This window comes from Martes martes (assembly GCF_963455335.1).
Source record: "Martes martes genome assembly, chromosome: 2".
Classification (NCBI taxonomy): domain Eukaryota; kingdom Metazoa; phylum Chordata; class Mammalia; order Carnivora; family Mustelidae; genus Martes; species Martes martes.
In genome coordinates this window covers 58,997,500-59,019,081 of record NC_137889.1, presented here as the reverse complement: position 1 = coordinate 59,019,081, position 21,582 = coordinate 58,997,500, and the positions used below count along the sequence as shown (strand labels likewise).

At 36.4% G+C, this 21,582-nt stretch overlaps 1 protein-coding gene across 1 annotated transcript in view; it reads left to right on the top strand.

The window, feature by feature from the left end:
- Positions 1-21,582, top strand: part of ELP3 (elongator acetyltransferase complex subunit 3) — a 96,450-nt gene that overhangs the window by 11,249 nt on the left and 63,619 nt on the right. Inside the window, exons 4-7 of the mRNA XM_080796813.1 lie at positions 8,054-8,124; positions 8,918-8,981; positions 10,359-10,427; positions 13,352-13,506. Coding sequence (XP_080652939.1) covers positions 8,054-8,124; positions 8,918-8,981; positions 10,359-10,427; positions 13,352-13,506 — 359 coding nt within the window. The remainder of the gene's footprint in view (positions 1-8,053; positions 8,125-8,917; positions 8,982-10,358; positions 10,428-13,351; positions 13,507-21,582) is intronic.

Sequence of the window (21,582 nt, the reverse complement as noted above, 5' to 3'; positions counted from 1 at the left end):
CAGTTAAGGAACTCACAAAATAAAAGGATATAAAACAGAACACCATATACCTAAAACATAGAGAGGAGAGGAGTAAAGAATGGGTTCAAACTCAAACAGCCATCAACTTAATATAGATGGCTATGTGCGTATGTTATATACAAACCTAATGGTATCCACAAATCAAAAAATAATAGGTATGCAAAGAATAAAAAGAAAGGAATCCATATATATCACTAAAGAAAACTAGCAAACCATGAAAGAGAAAGAAGAAAGGATCAGAAGAAACAGCAGAAACAACCACAAAACAAGGAATAAAGTGGCAATAAATACATATCTATCAATAATGACTTTGAATATAAATGAACTAAATGCTCCAAAAGACACAGGGTGACAGAATGAGTTAAACAACAAGACCCACCTATATGCTGCTTACAGGAAATTCATTCTAGACCAACTGACACCTGCAGACTGAAAGTGAGGGGATGGAGGAACATCTCTCATGCAAATGTGTATCAAAAGAAATCCAGAGTAGTGATACTTATATTGGACAAAATAGACTGTAAGGGTGCCTGGGTGGCTCAGTGGGTTAAGCCTCTGCCTTCGGCTCAGGTCATGATCTCAGGGTCCTCGGATCGAGTCCCGCATCGGGCTCTCTGCTCAGCAGGGAGCCTGCTTCCTCCTCTCTCTCTGCCTGCCTCTCTGCCTACTTGTGATCTCTCTGTCAAATAAATAAATAAAATCCTTTTAAAAAAATAGACTTTAAAAGAAAGACAGTAATAAGAGACAAAGAAGGACACTATATAATAATAAAGGAGACAATCCAACAGAAGATAAAACAATTGTAAATATTTATGCACCCAACATGGGAGCACCCAGATATATTAAACAGTTGATAACAAACATAAATGACAAACCATAGTAATGCAATAATAATACAGGGCTTTTCCAGCCCCCTTAAATTGATGGGCATATCATCCAACCAGAAATAAGGAAATCATAGCTTTGAATGACACATTGGACTAGATGGGGTTTAACGGATACAGTCAGAATATTCCATCCTAAAATATAAGAATACACATTTTCCAGAAAAGATCACATATTAGGCCACCAAAAAGCCTCAGCAAATTCAAGAATATCATACCATGCATCTTTCCTGACCGTAACACTATGAACCTAGAAGTCAACCACAAGAAAAGATCTGGAAAGGCTACAAATACATGGAGGCTAAATAACATGCTACTGAACAATGAATGGATTAATCAGGAAATAAAAGAAAAAATTAAAAAATACATGGAGATAAATAAAAATCAAAACACAATATTCCAAAACCTTGGGATGCACCAAAAACAGTTCTGAGGGGGTTGTTTGTAACAATACAGACCTACCTCAGGAAGCAAGAAAAATCTCAAATTAACAACCTACTCTTACACCCAAAGGAGCTAGAAAAAGAACAAATGAAACCTAAAAGTAGCAGAAGGAAGGAAATAATAAAGATTAGAGCAGAAATAAATGATACAGAAACTAAGAAAATAATAGAACAGATCAATGAAACCAGGATCTGGTTCTTTGAAAAAAATCAATAAAGTTGATAAGCCTCTAACCAGACTTATCAAGAAGAAAACAAGAGAAAGGACTCAAAATCACAAATCAGAGAGGAGAAATAACAACCAACATCATAGAAATACGAGAAAATATTATGAAAAACTATATGCCAACAGATTTGACATTGTACAAGAAATAAATTCCTAGAAACATGTAAACTACCAAAACTGAAACAGGAAGAAATGAAAAATCTGAAGAGACTGATCACCAGCGAAGAAATTGAATCAGTAAACAAAAAAAACCTCCCAACAAACAAAAGCCCAGGACTGGATGGCTTCACAGGCAAATTCTACCCAAATATTTTTTTAAAAGATTTAATTTATCATTTGACAGAGAGACACACAGTGAGATAGGGAACACAAGCTGGGAGGGTGGGAGAGGGAGAAGCAGGCTTCCCGGTGAGCAGGGAGCCTGATGCAGGGCTTGGCTCAACCCCAGGATCCTGGGATTACGACCTGAGCCGAAGGAAGACGCTTAACCGACTGAGCCACCCAGGTGCTCTCTGTTGCACTTGTATACACCAATAATGAAACATCAGAAAGCAAAATTAAGGGGTGCCTAGGTGGCTGTCAGTTAAGCATCTGACTCTTGATTTCAGCTCAGGTCATGATCTCAGGGTCATGAGATCAAGCCCCATGTCAAGCCCCTCTATGCTTGGCATGGAATCTGCTTGAGATTTTTTTTCTCCCTCTGTCCCTCCCATACCTTCCCCCTGGCCCCTGTTCACTCTCTCTCTCTCTCTCTCTCTCTCTAAAATAAATAAAATCTAAGGAAAATGAAATTAAGAAAACAGTCCCATCTACAATGACACCAAAAATAATAAGATACCTAAGAATAAACCTAACCAAAGGGGTGAAAGACCTGAACTCTGAAAACTGTAAAACACTAAAGCAAGAAATTAAAGAGGACACAAAGAAATGTAAAGACATCCCATGCTCATTGATTAGAAGAACAAATATTGTTAAAATCTCCATCCTACCCCAAATCTACACATTTAATGCAATCCCTATCAAAATGCCAATAGCATTTTTCTTAGGACTGGAACAAGCGATCCTAAAATTCATATGGAATCACTAAAGACTCCAAATAGCAAAACAACCTTGGTTGGGAGTGGGGAGCAAAGCTGGAGAGATCACCATTCCAGACTTCAAGTTCTATTACAAAGCTGTAGTAATCAAAACAGCATGATACTGGCACAAAAATAGACACATAGATCAGTGAAACATAATGGAAAGCCCAGAAATAAACTTCCAACTGTATGGTCAGTTAATGTTTGACAAAGCAGGAAAGAATATCCACCGGGGAAAAGACAGTCTCTTCAACAAACCAGGTATTGGAAAACTGGGCGGCAGCAGGCAGCAGGAAGAAAACTGGACCACTTTCTAACACCATACACAAAAATAAATTCAAAATGGATTAAAGACCTAAATGTGAGACCTGAAACCATAAAAATCCCAGAAGAAAACACAGCCTGTAACTTCTTTGACATTAGCCATAGCAACTTCTTTCTAGATATATCTCCTATTATGGGGATATTGTGGCTACATCAAAATAAAAAGCTTCTGCACATCAAAGGAAACAAGAAGCTACTGAAGGGGAGAAGATATTTGCAAACAACATATCTGATATAAAGAACTGATAGAACTCAATATCTATCCAATTAAAATGGAATAAAAATGGGAAGAAAATGGATAAAAAATGGGCAGAAAACATAAGCAGACATTTCCTCAAAGAAGATATCTAGATGGCCAAAAGACATGAAAAGATGCTCATAATGACTTACCATCAGAGATAGGATGTGGAGAAAGGGGAACCCTCTTACACTGTTGGTGGGAATGCAAACTGGTGCAGCCACTTTGGAGAACAGTGTGGAGATTCCTCAGGAAATTAAAAATAGATCTTCCCTATGACCCTGCAATTGCACTGCTGGGTATTTACCCCAAAGATACAGATGTAGTGAAAAGAAGGGCCATCTGTACCCCAATGTTTATAGCAGCAATGGCCACGGTCGCCAAACTGTGGAAAGAACCAAGATGCCCTTCAACGGATGAATGGATAAGGAAGATGTGGTCCATATACACTATGGAGTATTATGCCTCCATCAGAAAGGACGAATACCCAACTTTTGTAGCAACATGGACAGGACTGGAAGAGATTATGTTGAGTGAAATAAGTCAAGCAGAGAAAGTCAAGTATCATATGGTTTCACTTATTGGTGGAGCATAACAAATAATATAGAGGACAAGGGTAGATGGAGAGGAGAAGGGAGTTGAGGGAAATTGGAAGGGGAGGTGAACCATGAGAGACTATGGACTCTGAAAAACAACCTGAGGGTTTTGAAGGGGCGGGGTGGGAGGGTGGGGGAACCAGGTGGTGGGTATTAGGGAGGGCACAGATTGCATGGAGCACTGGGTGTGGTGAAAAAACAATGAATACTGTTACGCTGAAAATAAATAAAAAATTTAAAAAAAAAAAAAAGAGATAGGCAAATCAAAACCACAATGATTTATCTCCTCACATTTGTCAGAATGGCTAAAAGTGGCAACAGAAGTTATAGCAGGTGTTGACAAGGATGTGGAGAAAAAGGAACCCTCTTGTACTGCTGGTGGGAATGCAAACTGGTGTAGCCACTGTGGAAAATAGTATGGAGGTTCCTCAAAAATTTAAAAGTAGAACTACGCTACAGACCAGTAATCACACTACCAGGTATTTACCCAAAGAATACAAAAACAGTAACTCAGAGGGGCACATGCACCCCTATATTTATTGCGGAATTATTTACAATAGCCAAATTACGGAAGCAGTCCCAAGCATCCATCGATTCATGAATGGATAAAGGAGTTGTGAGATATATAGATATATGATGGAATATTATTCAGTCATTAAAAAGAATGAAATCTTGCCATTTGCAATGACATAGATGGAGTTAGAGATATGCTAAGTGAAATGAGGCAGTGAGAAAAAGACAAATACCATATAATTCCTCTCATGCGTGGAATTTGAGAAACAAAATAAATGAGCAAAGGGAAAAAAAGAGAAATTAGGAAACTGCCATGAAGTATATAGTACAAACTGATGGTTACCAGAGGGGAGGGGTTCAGGGGGATGGGTTAAATAGGTAATGAGATTAAGGAATGCATTTGTTGTGATGAGCACCAGGTGATATATGGAATGGTTGAATCACTGTGTTGTACACCTGAAACGTGTAATACAATGCTGAATGTTAACTAACTGGAATCAAAATAAAAGCTTTTAAAAAATTAAAAATACAAAAATACCAGAAGTACACACACAGGTAACTGTTATTCCCTATCTGCTATGCATCCTGATCTTCATGCCTTTTTTTTTTTTTTTTTAAGATTTTGTTTATGTATTCATGAGAGACAGAGAGAAACAGAGGCAGAGGGAAAAGCAGGCTTCCTGTTGAGGGACTCAGTTCCAGGACCTTGGGATCATGACCTGAGCTGAAGGCAGACGTTTAATCCACCAAGTCAGCCAGGCACCCCGATCTTCATGCTTTTATTCCTGCTGTTACCCTGGTGGTGCTTTGTTGTTATGTTTTTGGGTTTTTTCCTGTTTTTAACAGAACGGTTTTAGGTTTACCTAAAAATTGAGCAGAAAGCACACAGGGTTCCCCTATACTTCCTTTCCTTCCTGCCCAGGTTGCCCTTGGCATTGGTTTGGCACATTTGTTAAAATTGATAAACCAATATTGCTACATTATTATTAAGTGAAGCTTATAGTTTATATTGGGGTCACTCACAGTAGTGTGTATTGTGGGTTTTACCAATGCATAATGTCATGTGTCCACCATTTCAGGATCATGAGGATTAGTTTCCCTTCCCTAAAACTCCCCTATTCATCCTTTCCTTTGTTCCAAACTTCTGGCAAACTGATCTATTTACTGTCTCTGTAGTTTTACCTTTTTCAGAAAGATGTAGTTGGAATCAAACAGTATATAGCCTTTTCAGATTGGCTTCCTTCACTTAACAATATGCATTTAAGGTTCGCCACGTCTTTTTAGTGGCTTGATGCAGCTCATTTGTTTTTAGAACTGAATAATATTCCATTGTCTGAATGTACCACAGCTTATCCCTTCACCTATTGAAGGGCATCTGGGTTGCTTCCAGTTTTTGGCAATTATGAACAGAGCTGCTGTAAACATTGTTTGAAAGGTTTTGTGTACACCTAAGTTTTCAACTCATTTGGATAAATACCTAGGAGCATGATTGCTATATTATATCATAATCCATAAAGCTAAACGTTTGTGAAATTGCCAAACTGTCGTCCAAGTGGCTGTGCCATTTTGTATTCTCACCAAAAGTGAGAATTCCTGTTGCTCCACATGCTTGTCAGCATTTGGTATTGTCCATGTTCTGGGTTTTGGCCATTCGGATAGATGTGTGGTAGTATTTCATTTTAGTTTGCTCTTCTAACAGGTAATATCTCATGGTTTTAATGTGCATTTCCCTGATAATTATTGATAATGTACATCTTTTCATGTGTCTGCTGGTCATCTGTATGTCTTCGGGAAAATGTTCAAGTCCTCTAATTATTTAATCATATGTAGTTTTGCTATTGAGTTGAGTTTTTTGTGTATTTTGGATATTAACTTCTTATTGAATATATGATTTACAAATATTTTTCCCAGTCAGTAGGTTGCTTTTTCCTTTTGTTGATGGTTTACTTTGCTGTGCAGAACCTTTGTAGTTTGATTTAGTCCCACTTACTTATTTTTGCTTTTGGAGTCAGTTCCAAAACTTCAGCACCCAGACCAATGTCAGGGAGCTTCTGCCTGTGTTTTTCTAGGAGTTTTATGGTTTCGGGTCTTAACATTCAAGTCTTTAATCCATCTTGAGTTAATTTTTTGCGTATTATGTAAGATAGTGGTCTAGTTTTGTTCTTTTACATGTGGGTGTACCGTTTTCCCAACACCATTTATTGAGAAGACTGTCCTTTCCCCCACTTGTATATTCTTGGTTCCTTTGTTGTAAATTAACTGACCATATATGAGGAGTTTATTTCTGGACTTTCTGTTCTGTTGATCTATTTGTCTGTTTTTATGCCAATATCGCGTAGTATAGTTTGAAATCAGGGAGCATGGTACCTTCATCTTTATTCTTCTTTCCAATATTGTTCATTTTGAGCAAGGTAGCATCTCCTGGGCTTCTCCTCTGTAAAGTTAATCTTTTCCATTTTGTAATTAAGAAACTTTGTGCGTGAAGTACTTTGAATTCCTTATCACATTTTCAGTTTACTAATTCATTTATTTGTATGAATGGGTTAATGATTTCCAGTTTGATGGGTTATAATCTGTTACTATCATTCTTTATTTTGACTACAGATGATTCCTGATTTGACCAGTGAGAGCCTTCAGGCTGGTTTCTGTGTCTTCCTAAATTGTCCTCATCATTTTTCGAGCAGTTTCTAGCTTTCTGTCCTAATAACATATTCCAGGTTCATCTTGTCCTTTCTTTGCTCTATGTCTGGAATCAGCTGTTTCTCCACAGACCCCTGTTTTTTTTTTCAGTGGAGAAGGGTATTTAGAAACCAAGATCTGAGTGCTAATATACTCATTGGTATTAGGGTGTTGCTGCTCCTAGCCCATGTCAGTGAACCAAGCTAGGAAATGTATGTATATATACATACATACATATGTGGACACACATATACATAACACATTTGCATTTATATTTATTTGTATATGAGTATACTTATTGAAAACTGTGAGTTCACAGCAATACCTTCCATCACATCCAGGTTCTCCTCTTTTCATATTTATAACTTCCTTCTCCAATACTAAGAAACCTGGCTTGCATTCACCTTAGTCTATACCCTTATTTGGCCAATTTCCCACATATGTAACCATACTTCTATCTCTGTCATCACCCCCTTTCTGAGGCACATACTGTCCTCAGATCAGGAAGGCTCTGACAGACCCCTCTGAGAATATTTTGCACACACTCTGAAGTATAGCTCCTAGCTTAATACTCTGCTCTAAATATTGAGGTCCAATATTTCCGTGAGGAGGTTGAGTTATAAAGATTAGGCCTAGATATAATTTTATATCTTTATTGCATAAAGTTACTTTTTCTTGGAGGCTATTTTAGTAAAATAAAGAGAGTGAGAGAATGGAATCACTTTGACTTTGAAAATTATTAATTCCTTATTTTTCACTTAATTTATAGGTAAAATATGATCCAAGCTAGTATATAAGTGCATTTGTATATTTTAGAGATTTAAAACACTGACAAGAGGTCACCCTTACACCCAATGCTCAGCTTAAGAAATACAGCATTACAAATACACTGAAGCCCCTTTTGAGCCATTTTCTTTTTTTGTATTTTTCCTTATGTACCATTTCCTGATTGCATTCATTTCCCTCCTTTTGCGAGATAACCACTCTCCACGATTGTATATTCGTTATTCCATGATAGCTTTTTTATTAAAAATTTTTTTTTTTTTGTAGATTGCTGTTGTGGCTGTGATGTGCAAACCCCACAGATGCCCACACATCAGTTTTACAGGAAATATATGTGTGTAAGTGTGGATGCTTTTCATAAGTTGTGTGCATGTGTACTTTAAATGAATTAGTTAATCCCCTAGAATCTTAATCAGTGTATGCTGGTTAACATTTAAAACTTTGATTCAGTAGGTTCATAAGTTAGTTCTTTGAAGCAAGCAGCCATTGATAGGATGTTTCACAGCTTTAAAAATGAAACATATAAAGATTTTAATATGTTGCAGTAAACAAAAAAATACATAAGTTATAGAACTCAAGAGTGACATCTATCAACTTAATAAATGAAACATGAAAATATGAGCTGCCTAAATTCTAAATGTCAGAAATTTAAAATGAGTTTCGATCAGAAAAGTATCATTACAAAGTTATCCCTATAAATAACCTTTAAACATCTTAATTTTAGATAATTGGAAAAATAGGCAGAAGAATATGCATGATTCTGGGTAGGAAGATTAAATGAGAGAAAGGTTTTCCTAAGTTACAGAGAGCACTGTGAGTATCATTCCAAACCTCGGAAAACTTAAATCCTCTTACTTGTCCCTAAAAGCTTAAACCTCTAAAATAACAGTGACTGCAACATTCTGAAAATGACTACAATAATTGTAGACATATAATGTTCCTTATATGTTTCCTGTGTTTACTTGTTCATAGAAAATAAATTAATTGTAGATACTGCAAAGATAGACTCTTCTATTAGGATTTGAAAATGAAGCTTGTTTGCTCTCGGGATTTTATGGAGACTGCAGATGCTTGATCTAGACTGTTGAACTGAGTTTTGTATCTGACATCGTTCTTTGGTTGTATTGGCAGATACTGCCCTGGTGGACCTGATTCAGATTTTGAATATTCAACCCAGTCTTATACTGGATATGAGGTAAAGTGATGTGAAGTCGTCCTGAGGAAGTGTAACATTGTACTTTGACCTATAGTGTGCTCGTAGAAGTACTGGCTTTCTTAAATTTTTTAATTTTTAATTTTTCTCCTGAAGATAGAAGTTGTTCATTCATCAAATATTTGCTGACTATCTACATATATTGCTCTAGTCACTAGAAAAATACTTATATAAGCACTTGTTATATATGTCAACTATTCTAAGTGCTTTACAACTTTAAACCATATAGCAGCATCTTGAAGGTAGATACTGTTACTATCCTGGTTTTGTGAATAAGGAAATAGGCTTAGAAGTCCTAAACATCTGGCCCAGAGACACACTGCTAATAAGTGACAGAGCCAGGTTTTGAATTCTTTATTCCTCACCACCACATTATACTGCCTCTTCAGCAGTGAAAAATGGACAAGGTCCGTGATCTTACAGAATTTACATTCTAATGGAGATAGACAAGAAAGAAGAAAGTATCAGGTACTAGTAAATGCTAAGCCAAGAAGTAAAATAGAGTTAGATCTGTAGAAGCTGAGTAGGTACTTCAGCCTTGGTGGCTGGCAAGTGACTGTCTGAGGAGATGATATTTGGATTGAGTCCTGAATGACATGAAGGAGCCATGCAGGAATATCAGGAGAGAACGTTCCCAGCGGAGAGGATATCTAGAACAAGGAGCTGTAGCAGGAATGACAGTGGGGTATACCAGGACTTATGGGTAAGGGGAAGAATGAGATTGGAAAGACAGATGACATAGGGAGTTTGTAAGCTGCTCAGAGAGTTTGGATTTTATTTTAGGTGTCATGAGAAGCCATTATGGTTGAAAGCAAAGGGATGGTCTGTTCCAGTGTAAGGTTTTAAAAGATCATTTGATGCTGTGTGGGTAAGGATTAGAGTAAGGACAGGGTGCAAGCAGGAGAACAGCAAGCAGGCTTTTGAAGCAGTGAGCCTCTGCAGAAGAGGTCAGCAGCCAGCAAACCACTGGACGTTTTCTTATATATGGGATTTCACTTTTTACTTGTTTTCCATTGTTCAAATTGTTAAAAATACAAAAGGAATTATTCAGTGAAAAAGCTCCCTCTCATTTCTGTCCCCTAGCCACCCCTTTCTGCTCCAGCAGAAAGTGACCCTGGAGGTTTCATAAGTGTTTACACAAAGATAAATATGATTCAAGGAGATGCCCTGCTGGTCAGATACTTAAGACAGTGGGATAGGAACTAGCCAGATGCTATTCAGAACATTATTTTGATCCCTAACAAGACTGAAAAAGGAAGGAGCACAAAAGAAGTTTATTTTTAATACAGTCCTTTTGAAACTACTTATTATTTTTATTGAATGTGGGCCCAGCAGGAGATTTTTCTCTTTTTTTCTTAGCCAACCTCCATGCGAGCTATCCGCGCTAGGTATGACCCTTATCTACAGACAAGACACCGAATAGAGCAGGTAAGTTTTTAAAAAGCATTTTTAAATTCGGTTTTTGTACACTGAAGGTATTATTGTTTGATTTGAGTTGAACCTGAAATAACTAAAAGAGTGTCTTTCCCCTTGGTAAGTTTAAATATCCATCTGAAGGAGGGAGACTAGTTTGCAATACCCAGCAAGGTCAGAAACGCTACTTCCTTTCGTGACTCTTACTGCTTTAAGGTTTTATTCTCTAAATTTCTTACAACTTGTACAGACTCATTTACCAGACGAAATTTACAGATATAGATGTGTGGAAGTCCTTAGACAGTAGGTGGATGGATTGAATATTTGCTTCCATATGCCACATAAAAAGTATCGTGCCTGGTTTGCCAGGGTGGGAATAGAGAATTGACTGCAAAAGGGTACGAGGAACTTCTGGGAGTTGTGAAATTGTTCTGTATAATGACTGTGGTGGTAATTACACAACTCTAAACACATAACCAAACTCATCTGGTTGTACACTTAAAAAATAATTGATTTTATTGTATGTAAATTATACTCCAGTATAACCAATTAAATACAAGTCCTGTGTCAACAGCCTTGCTCTGTTTGGGAAATCTAAATGTTAATATAGTTTTTCTCTTTTATAATTCTATTTTGAACTTACCCAACTTAAAAAAGCGTGACCACTAATTTTTACAGTGACGTCTGGTAGGGCAACTACGAAATCTCCAATGGAAAGTAGTACATCCATGTCCTTAAGTCATTTCTGTGTTTGTTTAACTAGTATTAGTGAATGCCAGCCAGTTCAGATTTTTCACTTCACTGTCACCCAAGCACATGTTCATCACGATTGTCACGTGTAGGAAAGGACCCCTGCCTGGGTGGAACCTACATAGTTTAGAAAAGCATCCTTTAAACTGACCATTGCTTCAGTTTCTTTTTTAACTGTGGCATTTAATTCATTTAAAATGTTTCAATAGCATATGAAATTTTTTTGTTTACTGGAAAGGGAATGGGTTTTAAACGATTTGGAAACTACTGTAGAACATAAACAGTGAATTTTGGAACACTGGAAAAAAATAAAATTAAAAAAAAGGAAAAGAAACTACTGTAAGCAGTGATTCTTTTCTTAACTGTAAATGCACTAGAATCACCTGAGTATCTTTTCCAAAACATATGCCAGCATTTCACCTCTAGAGTTCAATTAAGTGTAGTTTACGGTTCTGGCAAGATATTTTGAAAAAGCTACCAGAATGATTTTGTTGTGTATCCCTTGTAAACAATCACAGATAGAAAGCTTTCTTTTTGTGTGTGTGTGTGTGTGTGTGTGTACACAGCTTACATACACACTCAAATACATATTTGCTTGTGCATGAGTATGTATATATGAATATTTACATACATAAAGATATATGCATAAATTGTTATTTGCCATTTTCAGAAACAAACATTTTAGAACAAACAACATTTCAGAAACAAACATTTTGTCCATATTAAATGTAGACATACTTTACACAGTGCATTAATTTGAGTTCATAATTTGGTAGTCCCCTTGACCCAGTTTTTCTCAAGCCTAAGATATGGCAAGAAATTTTTTTTTAATTGAATTGTAGCCGACACACAATATTACATTAGTTTCAGGCATCCAGCCTAGTGGTTCAACATGTCTATTTGTTATGCTGTGCTCACCACAAGTGTAGCTACCATCACTCACCCTGCAATGCTGTTACAGTATCATTGACTATATTTCTATGCTGTACTTTTTATCCCCGTGACTTATTCATTCTGTAACTGGAAGCCTGTATCTCCTACTGCCTTTCAGCTATTTTTTCCATCCCTTCACCCACTTACCCTCTGGCAACCATCAGTGTGTTCTCTGCATTTATGGCTCTTTCTGCTTTTTGTTTATCCGTTTTTGTTTTTCAGATTTCACATATAAATGAAATCATACGGCATTTGTTTTTCCTGTATCTGACTTATTCTCCTTAGCACAATACCCTCTGGTTCCCTCCATGTTTTTGTATATGCAAGAGCTCATTCTTTTTTGTGGCTGATTTATATTCCATTGTATATATATATATCACATCTTCTTTATCCCTTTGTCTATCAGTGGATACTTGGATTGCTTTCATCTTGGCTACTGTAAATAATGCTGCAGTAAATAGAGGAGTGCATATATCTTTCCGAATTTGTGTTTTTGTTTTTCTTTGGGTACCTACCTGGTAGTGGGATTACTCATACTGATTTTCTATTTTTAATTTTTTGAGGAACCTAAGAAATTTAAATACCTGTTTTTAAAATTTAGAATCTTGGCTTGTTATGGTTGACAAAATGAAAAATCTGTACTATTCTCTCCCCTGGAGAGAGTTACTATTTCATATTTTATCAATCAGACTTTTATTTTCCTTTTTTCCTCCAGAGAGCAGTGCCACCTGTACTCATAATCGTCACAACTGATTTAAAACTTCAAAGTTTTGATTTAAAATTGCCTTCTTAATTTTTCTTTGTAATGTAGTGTTCTTTTTCTTCCACTGGCATCAAGTCTTGATTTTGTTGCATATAGTCATCTTTTTTGTGCCCAAGGCTTACCGCAAGTTCTGACATAAAAATACATAATCAATAAATATTTATTATATTGCATATTGTATTATATTATTATATTTGCCCTTCCTGCTTTCTAGTTTATATTCTCCATGTTTTTAATTTCCCACATATATATTGATGTTAAGCTTCTTTCTGATTCTTTATAATTCTCCCTTTCCCTCCATGAGCTATAATTTTTTTTCCTTTCAGACTCCGGAGTCTATTTTTTTAATCCACAGAATTTGCTAAATATGTTTAATTGCTTTTCATTTTTAAACTATTCTGATGAAAATGCTACAAAATAAAATTAGAAATTCGCAGTGTCTTCTTAGGTTAGTTGACTGTGTCTAATGCTGATGAATTTATATGTATTTCAGTTAAAACAACTTGGTCACAGTGTGGATAAAGTGGAGTTTATTGTGATGGGTGGAACATTTATGGCCCTTCCAGAAGAATACAGAGATTATTTTATTCGAAATTTACATGATGCCTTATCAGGACATACCTCCAACAATATTTACGAGGCAGTCAAGTAAGAAATCCTTATTTTACCATATTCTCCAGAGTGGTTATCAGCTTATCCTCCTAGCCGCAGCCTTTGAGAATGTCTTCTGCTCTACATCTATGTTCCTAGTTCTTTTTGGTGGTGCGGGGGTGGAGTGGTGGATTTTGTTCATTTTATTTGCATATTTTTGATGGGTTATAATTAAAATACATTTTTTCTAGTTTACTGAGATATAATTGATGTACAGCATTGTAAAATTTATGGTGTACAGCATAAAGACTTACATATATTGTGAGATGGCCACCACAGTCAGCTTAATTAGCATCCATCACCTTACACATTCCTAGTTCTCATAGTTATGTCTATTTGTGGGAAAGGACTGTTTTCATTGAAAAAATTATTTTTTTAAATAAGTACATATGGTTCACTGACATTAGTATCCTCTGAGAAAGAACAATTCATAAAATCACCGAAGGTTTTTCAACCATAGGCTGGTCTAAACTACTAAACTAAAACTAAACTAATTGTGTCTTTAAACCACTCAAAAAGAGCACTAAGGGTACACTTTATGTAAAACATCTGGCTGCCATGAAATCAATGAAACAAGTGATTATTATTTAATAATTTATTAATAACTACTAAATAATTTCTGTTCATGAATGAGATGATTTATTCATTGTAGTTGATAAAGCAAAAGAAAATTATACATTCTTTTGATATCTCATATCTCAGTTTTTAAGCAAGAAGAATAATAAGTTTTATATATAGTTATTTAAAAAGTAGGTTTTAAAGTAGGTTTTATTTTCAGAAGTTTCAGGAAAACCTAGTTAATTACTGTATGTTATTTACTCAGTGTTTATGGAGGGCCCACTAGGTGTTGTGCCCTGCTTTAGGCACTAGGAATAAGGATGTTGTCCTCACTCTTGAGGTACTTATTTCTACTAGTTCAACAAATAAATAGGAATGCTATGGTAGATTGCTTCTCGGCCTTTTGGCTAAGATCAAGTGTAGGAATGCTATGGTAGATAGAAATAGACTACTATGATAAAGAACAAGATTATTCTCTGGACAACATGGTAGTATTTAAGCTGAGACCCAATGTATAAAGAATAATTAGGCCAAGAGCAGAAAAAATAAGACAAAAATTACTGAAATGGGGAAGATCTTGGGGTCTTCTAGGAACAGAGAGGAGGCCACTGTGACTAGACTCCAGTGAACAAAGGAGAGAATATCATGAGGTGAGCTTGCAGTGTTAAGTACATACGGGCCAGAGAATATAATACTTTTGAGGAGCCAAAATTTTATTTGAAATGCAGTAGAAAGTAGATGGTTTTAAGCAGGAGAGTGACACATTCAGGTTGATGAGAAGGTCATTCTGTCTATTGTCTGGGTAATGGATTGGAGGATTACAAGAGTAAAAGTGAGAAGCCAGATAGAAGACTATTATGTCCATCATAGCTCACTTGAGGGTGGTGGCAGTAATGATGGAGAAGAGAGGATGGATTAGAACTCTGTTTTATTGCTGCAAATGACAGGACTTTGGGATGGGTTGGGGGTAAGAAAGAGGAAAGAATCAAGCATGATACCCAACTTTTGGTTATAGGAAATGGTTGATGGGTGAGGCTATATGCTGAGATGAAAAAGACAGAGAGAAGAGCAGGTATATGGGAGAAAACCAAGAATTTTACTTTGGTTATGTTAAGTTTGAAATACCTAAGGTACATTCAAGTGGAGATTTGGGTAGACTATACAAGAGACATCTGGGCTGGCAATGCAAAATTGGGGTTTATCAACCTATACATGGCATTTGTAGCCATGCAGACAGATAAGATCACCTAATATGGTAAGGTTATCAGTCTCTGAGGTATATATAGTGAAAAAGCAATTTTTAGAGCCAGTTCTTACAGTATGGATCCCATCAGTTTTGTGTACCTGCACATAAATGTAAATGCAGGGACATGTGTGTAAATGCTTAGAAAATCTAAATGCATTGAAGAGATAGTAGAGTGATGATTGATGGTTATTACGGGCATTAGAGCTGAGGAGGAAGGGACATGGGAGATGGGGATAAAGGAGGACATTCATGTTTGTATATCATGTGCTGGGCATTGTGGTAAGTATTCATTTTTTTTTAAACTTACAGTAAACCTTTGAATTAAGTATTTATTTGTTTTTAAAGATTTTATTTACCTACTTGAGAGATAGCACGAGAGAGCACAAGCAGGGGGTGGGGCAGAGGGAGTGGGAGAAGCAGGCTCCCCGCTGAGCAGGGAGCCAGATGCCAGGACCCATGGATCATGACCTGAGCTAAAGGCAGGCACTTAACCAACTGAGCCACCCAGGCACCCTGAGTTAAGTATGTAAACTACCCCTGTTTTACAGGTAAGGAAACTAAGGTACAGAGATTAAGCAACTTGTCAAAATTACACAGGTAGTTGGTGGCCAAGTGGGGCTGTGAAACCAGGCAGCTTTGCTTTCAGAGCCTGAACTTGGCTCTAATGCAAGAAACTGTGCTAGATTCAAAAATTTATGAAAGTGTGTGTGTCTATGTGTATATGAGCACACATGTGTGTACATCATTAGAACTTCAGGGGCGCCTGGGTGGCTCAGTGGGTTAAAGCCTCTGCTTTCAGCTCAGGTCATGATCTCAGGGTCCTGGGATCGAGCCCCACATAACGCTCTCTGCTCAGCAGGGAGCCTGCATCCTTCTCTCTCTCTGCCTGCCTCTCTGCCTAGTTGTGATCTCTCTGTCAAATAAATAAATAAAATCTTAAAAAAAAAAAAAGAACTTCAAAATATTGGAAGAAATAGGATCTCTTTGGAGTTTTTTTCATACTCCTCTTCCTGTGTTCAGACTTTTTTCTGGCTTCTCTTTTATATTGGGGAGGGAGGGTCACATAGGTAATAACAAAGTTGTTCAAATAGTGCCCCTCTTAGAGAATTTTTTATAGAGTATAAGTGCGGCCAAAGTTTGAATGAACCTAAGGGTATTATAAATAAAATGGTTCTTGGCACATAGTAGCCATAAGTAAATGTGTGAATACATTTTGAATGAATGATTAGTCTATAGGTGAAATACTGACAGCTCACGACAGGTAGGGCAACCTCTTAGATTAGGGACACTTTTTGTGTTCTTTCTACTTTCCCTGTCCCCTTAGCTATCAAGGGTTATCTCGAGAGATCTGTATAAAGAGTTTAACAACTGGGAGAGTGTGTGAGGAACCTACTTTGATTGGTTCTAGAGAATGTGATGGGTTAATTCTATGTCCATGAATCTAGACTTAATAACAGCTGGCTGGTGTGATCTCTTCCTCCTACAGGATCTTTAGTAGGAAGATGAGATGATGACCATATTTTTACTGCTTATTTGAAATCTTGATCGTTCATGAATATAAGTCATGCTTAGTAAAACACTGAAATCTTTGAAACTTTAGAGGAATAATGTAGTCCAGCCCATTCTTCTTAATACTGAAAATCAGGTGATAGCTTAGAATAAAATGTTATTTGAGAGGAAACAACATTAATTAGTTCAAAGCCCCATGACATTGAAATGGCAACTGTACTTCAGAATTACTAAAATTCATTTAACTCTGAGAATTCTGTAACAGGATAATCTATCAAGACCATTGAATTTTTCTACCCACACTTAGATATTACACACTCTTTTCTCAGTGCAGCTCTTCTCGTGTTGAATACCTCATTTGCTAAGTGGAACTGAGTAGACTGTCTTGGACTTGCCCCACCCTCCCAACCTCCATAAAAGTTTGCCACAAAGCTTTTTGCAGAATATAGTTTGAGTCCCCTGGGTCATATGAGCTAAGTTAACTGAAGATCAGCATAATTAATTTTTAGGATGCAGCTAGTTTGACATTTTTATCAATTGAAACTTTAAAATTTTTGCTTTATTCTTAGTATGAAGTTTTAGCTTTATTTTTGCAGAAATGTTCTAGTGCCTTTTATAAGTTGTCTGTTATTGGCGTAAAAATAGACTTTATATTATAACTATCCAGCTTTAGAGCACGATAGGTTTGTAGAAAAAGCCCTTTGGAGAAGGAAGCCTCTTTCTGCAATGGACTAGGCCAAGCCAGCGTTGTTTTGTTTCTGTTCTTGAATTTGCCTCAAGAGGGCAACAAACACTTACTTTCAGATGAAAATTTATATATGATTTGAGTCTTCATTGCAACAAATCTCATGAACGGCTCTTGGGAAGTAATAAAAGTACAATCTGGGAGCCATAAAACCATCCATGAATGTTACACCGAATCATGGCAACCTACATTTGACATGTTTTGTTCTTTTCTCTTAGTCTCTATACTTTTATGAGATAATCTGGGAAAAGCTGATTTGTGGTATCTTGTTTATTTTGTTGAGGTAAATTTTTTGCTACTACTACATTTTTGCTACCATACTTAAAGATGGCATTTAGTTTTTCAGGAAATGTTACATAGTTTAAAGAAATAGCAGTCTGGATTGTGCTATAGAACTAGAGACCTAGAAGACCATTTTCAAATGTTAACATTTTGTGAAATAAAGAACAGCCCAGAGATGATGTGTTTTGGACATAATGTGTTTTCTTCAAAAATTTTTGGATGAGATCTTTACCTCTCCGTTTTCTATGTTCTCTTGCACTAAGGGTATTTGTGAAGACTGGCTGGGTTACCCAGTGTGGCTGACCTTTCCCAGACGTTAAGTAATGAGCTTCATGTTTATTTTAATGTTCGTTGCTATTATTTTATTATTGCTGAGTACAAATATGCAATATTGATTTTAATTAGCACAGCAGAGGTTTTAATTTAAAAGCTTAATTTCAGGGGTGCCTGGGTGGCTCAGTGGGTTAAAGCCTCTGCCTTCGGCTCAGGTCATGATCTCAGGGTCCTGGGAACGAGCCCCACGGGCTGTCTGCTCAGCAGGGAGCCTGCTTCTCTTCCTCTCTCTCTGCCTGCCTCTCTGCCTACTTGTGATCTCTGTCAAATAAATAAAATCTTAAAAAAAAAAACTTAATTTCAAATCAAGTTAAAAATTACATAGTGACAGATGAGTCCATAATAATGTTTAAGATTAGAAGTCTTCATTCAAATTGCAGTTACCTCATGTTACCCTCCTTTGTTATCCAGTGTCTAACCTGATCAAAGTTTAAGCCATGTTTAAGCCTGATCAAAATTTTGGTTTTTACTTAAAAGATTAAAAGTTAAGGTAAGGAAAAGCCCCCCAGAGTGAATCTGGTTTCTATTTACAGCAAGTTAGTAGCAAAAAGTATGTTCTATCCTTGCAAATAGAAAAATTTGAAAGCTGAGTAAAAGAGTTCAAGGACAAAGCAGGTGTGGTTTCTGTCAAGGTGCATTAAATCAAGCAAAGTGATTATCACTCATTTCTATCAGCTAGACTGAAACTCCACTTGTCTCCAGAGAGCAACAACTCCTGGTGACTGTTGTCCTCTAAAAATCATAGCTTGGGGATGAAAAGGACCGGCAGTAGGATCTGAGTCACCCATTCACTGGAATGCAAATATTGCCAAATAACTCAGAATAACCTTTTAAAATAGTTTTATTCCTTTTTAATCAGTCCTGCCCAGCAGCAGTTTTACATTCAATCTTTAATGCTTTTTGGCTGTTTTTAAAAGATGCAGTTTCAAAGGGTAGTTACCCATCAAGAAGTGGGTGAGTCATACCTTCTCCCAGTGGAATTTTTAATTCATTTCCGTTTCTTCCTCTTTTTGCCCCTCATCAATGACTTTAAATCCTCCAGCTGTGTCCTTATGTGTCTTGGAAAAGTTGGTGTGCTAGATAATGCTGGGTACCAGGCCTAGAAGACAGTTTCATAGATTTGCAGAAGTTAGGAAGAAAGCAAAAGCAACCTCAGAGGGCTTGAAAGTGATTATTTTCTTCCTTGCTGCCCTGGGCATTATTTCTGGCACACTTCAGATTTCTTGCATTTCTGGGCTTTGGCTTTAATATATTCCTCACCCCTCACTTTATATATTGACCTCTTTTGCTTCCTCCATCGATCAACCAGCTTTTCATGGGTGGTGACCAGGATCCTTAACTTTAGCAGTCCAACCTAAAATATGATCTCAGTCATATTAGCTGCTGTATTTCTTCCAACATACAGAATTTTTCAGTGAGCACTACATGCTTGTCACCTGGATTCTGCAGTACTTCCTTTATCACATACTTATCCAACTATCCATTTTTCTACCCATCCATGGATCCCATTTTTTTTTATGTATTTCAAAACACGTTGCAGGCTTTAGTACACTTCTTTCCAAATATAGTCCGCTGTGTTTTCTTTTGAAGTAAATTTACATACAATGAAGTGCAAAGATCTTAAGTGTATCATTTGATGAGTTGTAATAAACATATATACCTGTGCATCAAAATGCTGTCATGATGTAGAACATAACCGTCATCCCAGAAAGCTTCCTCGTGCCCCTTCCCAGTAAATTCTCATCTGTATCTCCCAAAGGCAACCATTATTCCCCTTTTTTCCCCCTTCCATACAGACATATACTGTTTTGTATAAGGCTTCTTTCACTGAGCTTAATATTTGGAGATTCATCAGTGTTGGGTATTTCAGTGGTTGCGCTGAGAAGTATTCCATTGTATGCATGACCACAGCTTATCCATTCTATCAATGGACACCTGGGCTATTTCCAGTTTGCAGTTATTATGATAAAACTTCAATGAACATACTCATACAAGTCTTATTGTGAATATTGCATTTATTTCTGTTGGGTAAGCCAGAAGTAGAATTGCTACATCTGTGTTTAATTTTTTAAGAAACTGCCAGACATTTTTCCAAAGTAGTTGTACCATTTGTACTCTGACCGGTGATGTATGAGTATTTGGTTTTTCCACATCCTCACCAACATATGGTGGTGTCAGTCTTTTTAATTTTAGCCATTCTAGTAGGTGTGTAATGGTTTCTCATTGTGGCTTTAATTTGCATTTTCCTGATGACTAATGACAATGAGCACTTTATCATGTGCTTATGCTTTCTGTGTATATTTCCTTTGTGAAGTGTCTGTTAAAATCTTTTGCCCATTTTTTATTGGACTGTTATAAATCCTGGATACCAGTCCTTTGCTAGATCTGTATTTTACAAATACGAAAGCCCAGTCTCTGGCTTGAGTATTCATTATATTAAGATTAACTTTAAGCTGAAGTTTTTATTTTGATGAAGTCTAATTTAGCAGTTTTTTGCTTTAGTAGTTACTGCTCTTGTATTGTCTCTATTAAACCTGGGCTTACTCCCAAGACAAGAAGATACTCTCCTGTGTTTTCTTCTAGTTCTCATTTTAGGTTTTTATATTTAGCTTGCCTGTTCAGGCTTGTGATCCATCTTGAATTAATTTTTATATGTAGTGTGAAGTAAGTCAAAGTTTCTTTTTTCCCTTAAAAATAGACATCTAATTGTTTCAACATTACTTCTTTAAAAACGTCCCCATTTTTTTGTTTCAACATTACTTTTTAAAAAACTTACCCATTTTTCCCATGAAAACTTTCCCATTTAGATTATATTGGTGGCTTTGTCAAAAATTGATGGACTTTAAATGTGGAACTGGGCTCTGTTCTGTCCCATTGATCCATTTTTTAGTTCTTACGCCAGTAACATACTGTCTGATCATGGTAGCTTCATAGTATATCTTGAATACAAGTAGTTTGAGTCATCTTTTTCATTGTTTTTCAAGATTGTCTTGTATATTCTAGTTCCTTTGCATTTCTATATAAAGTTTAGAATCAGCTTATCAATTTCTACTAAAAAGTGTGTTAGGATTGGGATTGTGTTAAAACTATAAAACAATTTGGAGAAAATTGACAATAATATTGAGTCTTCTGATCAATGAACATAGTCTATCTCTTCATTTACTTAGATCTTCTTTAATTCCTTGTAGAAGTTTCCAGTGTAGAGATCTTATTAGCCTTTTGTTAAATTTACTCCAAAATATTTTTATGTCTGTTCATGCTACAGAAGTTGAACTTCTTAAAAATTTCATTTTCAGATTGTTTACAGATAGTATATAGATATATCGTTGATTTTTGTATAGTAACCTAGTATCATATTACCATAATAAATTCACTACTTAGTTCTAAAAGCTGTTTTTGT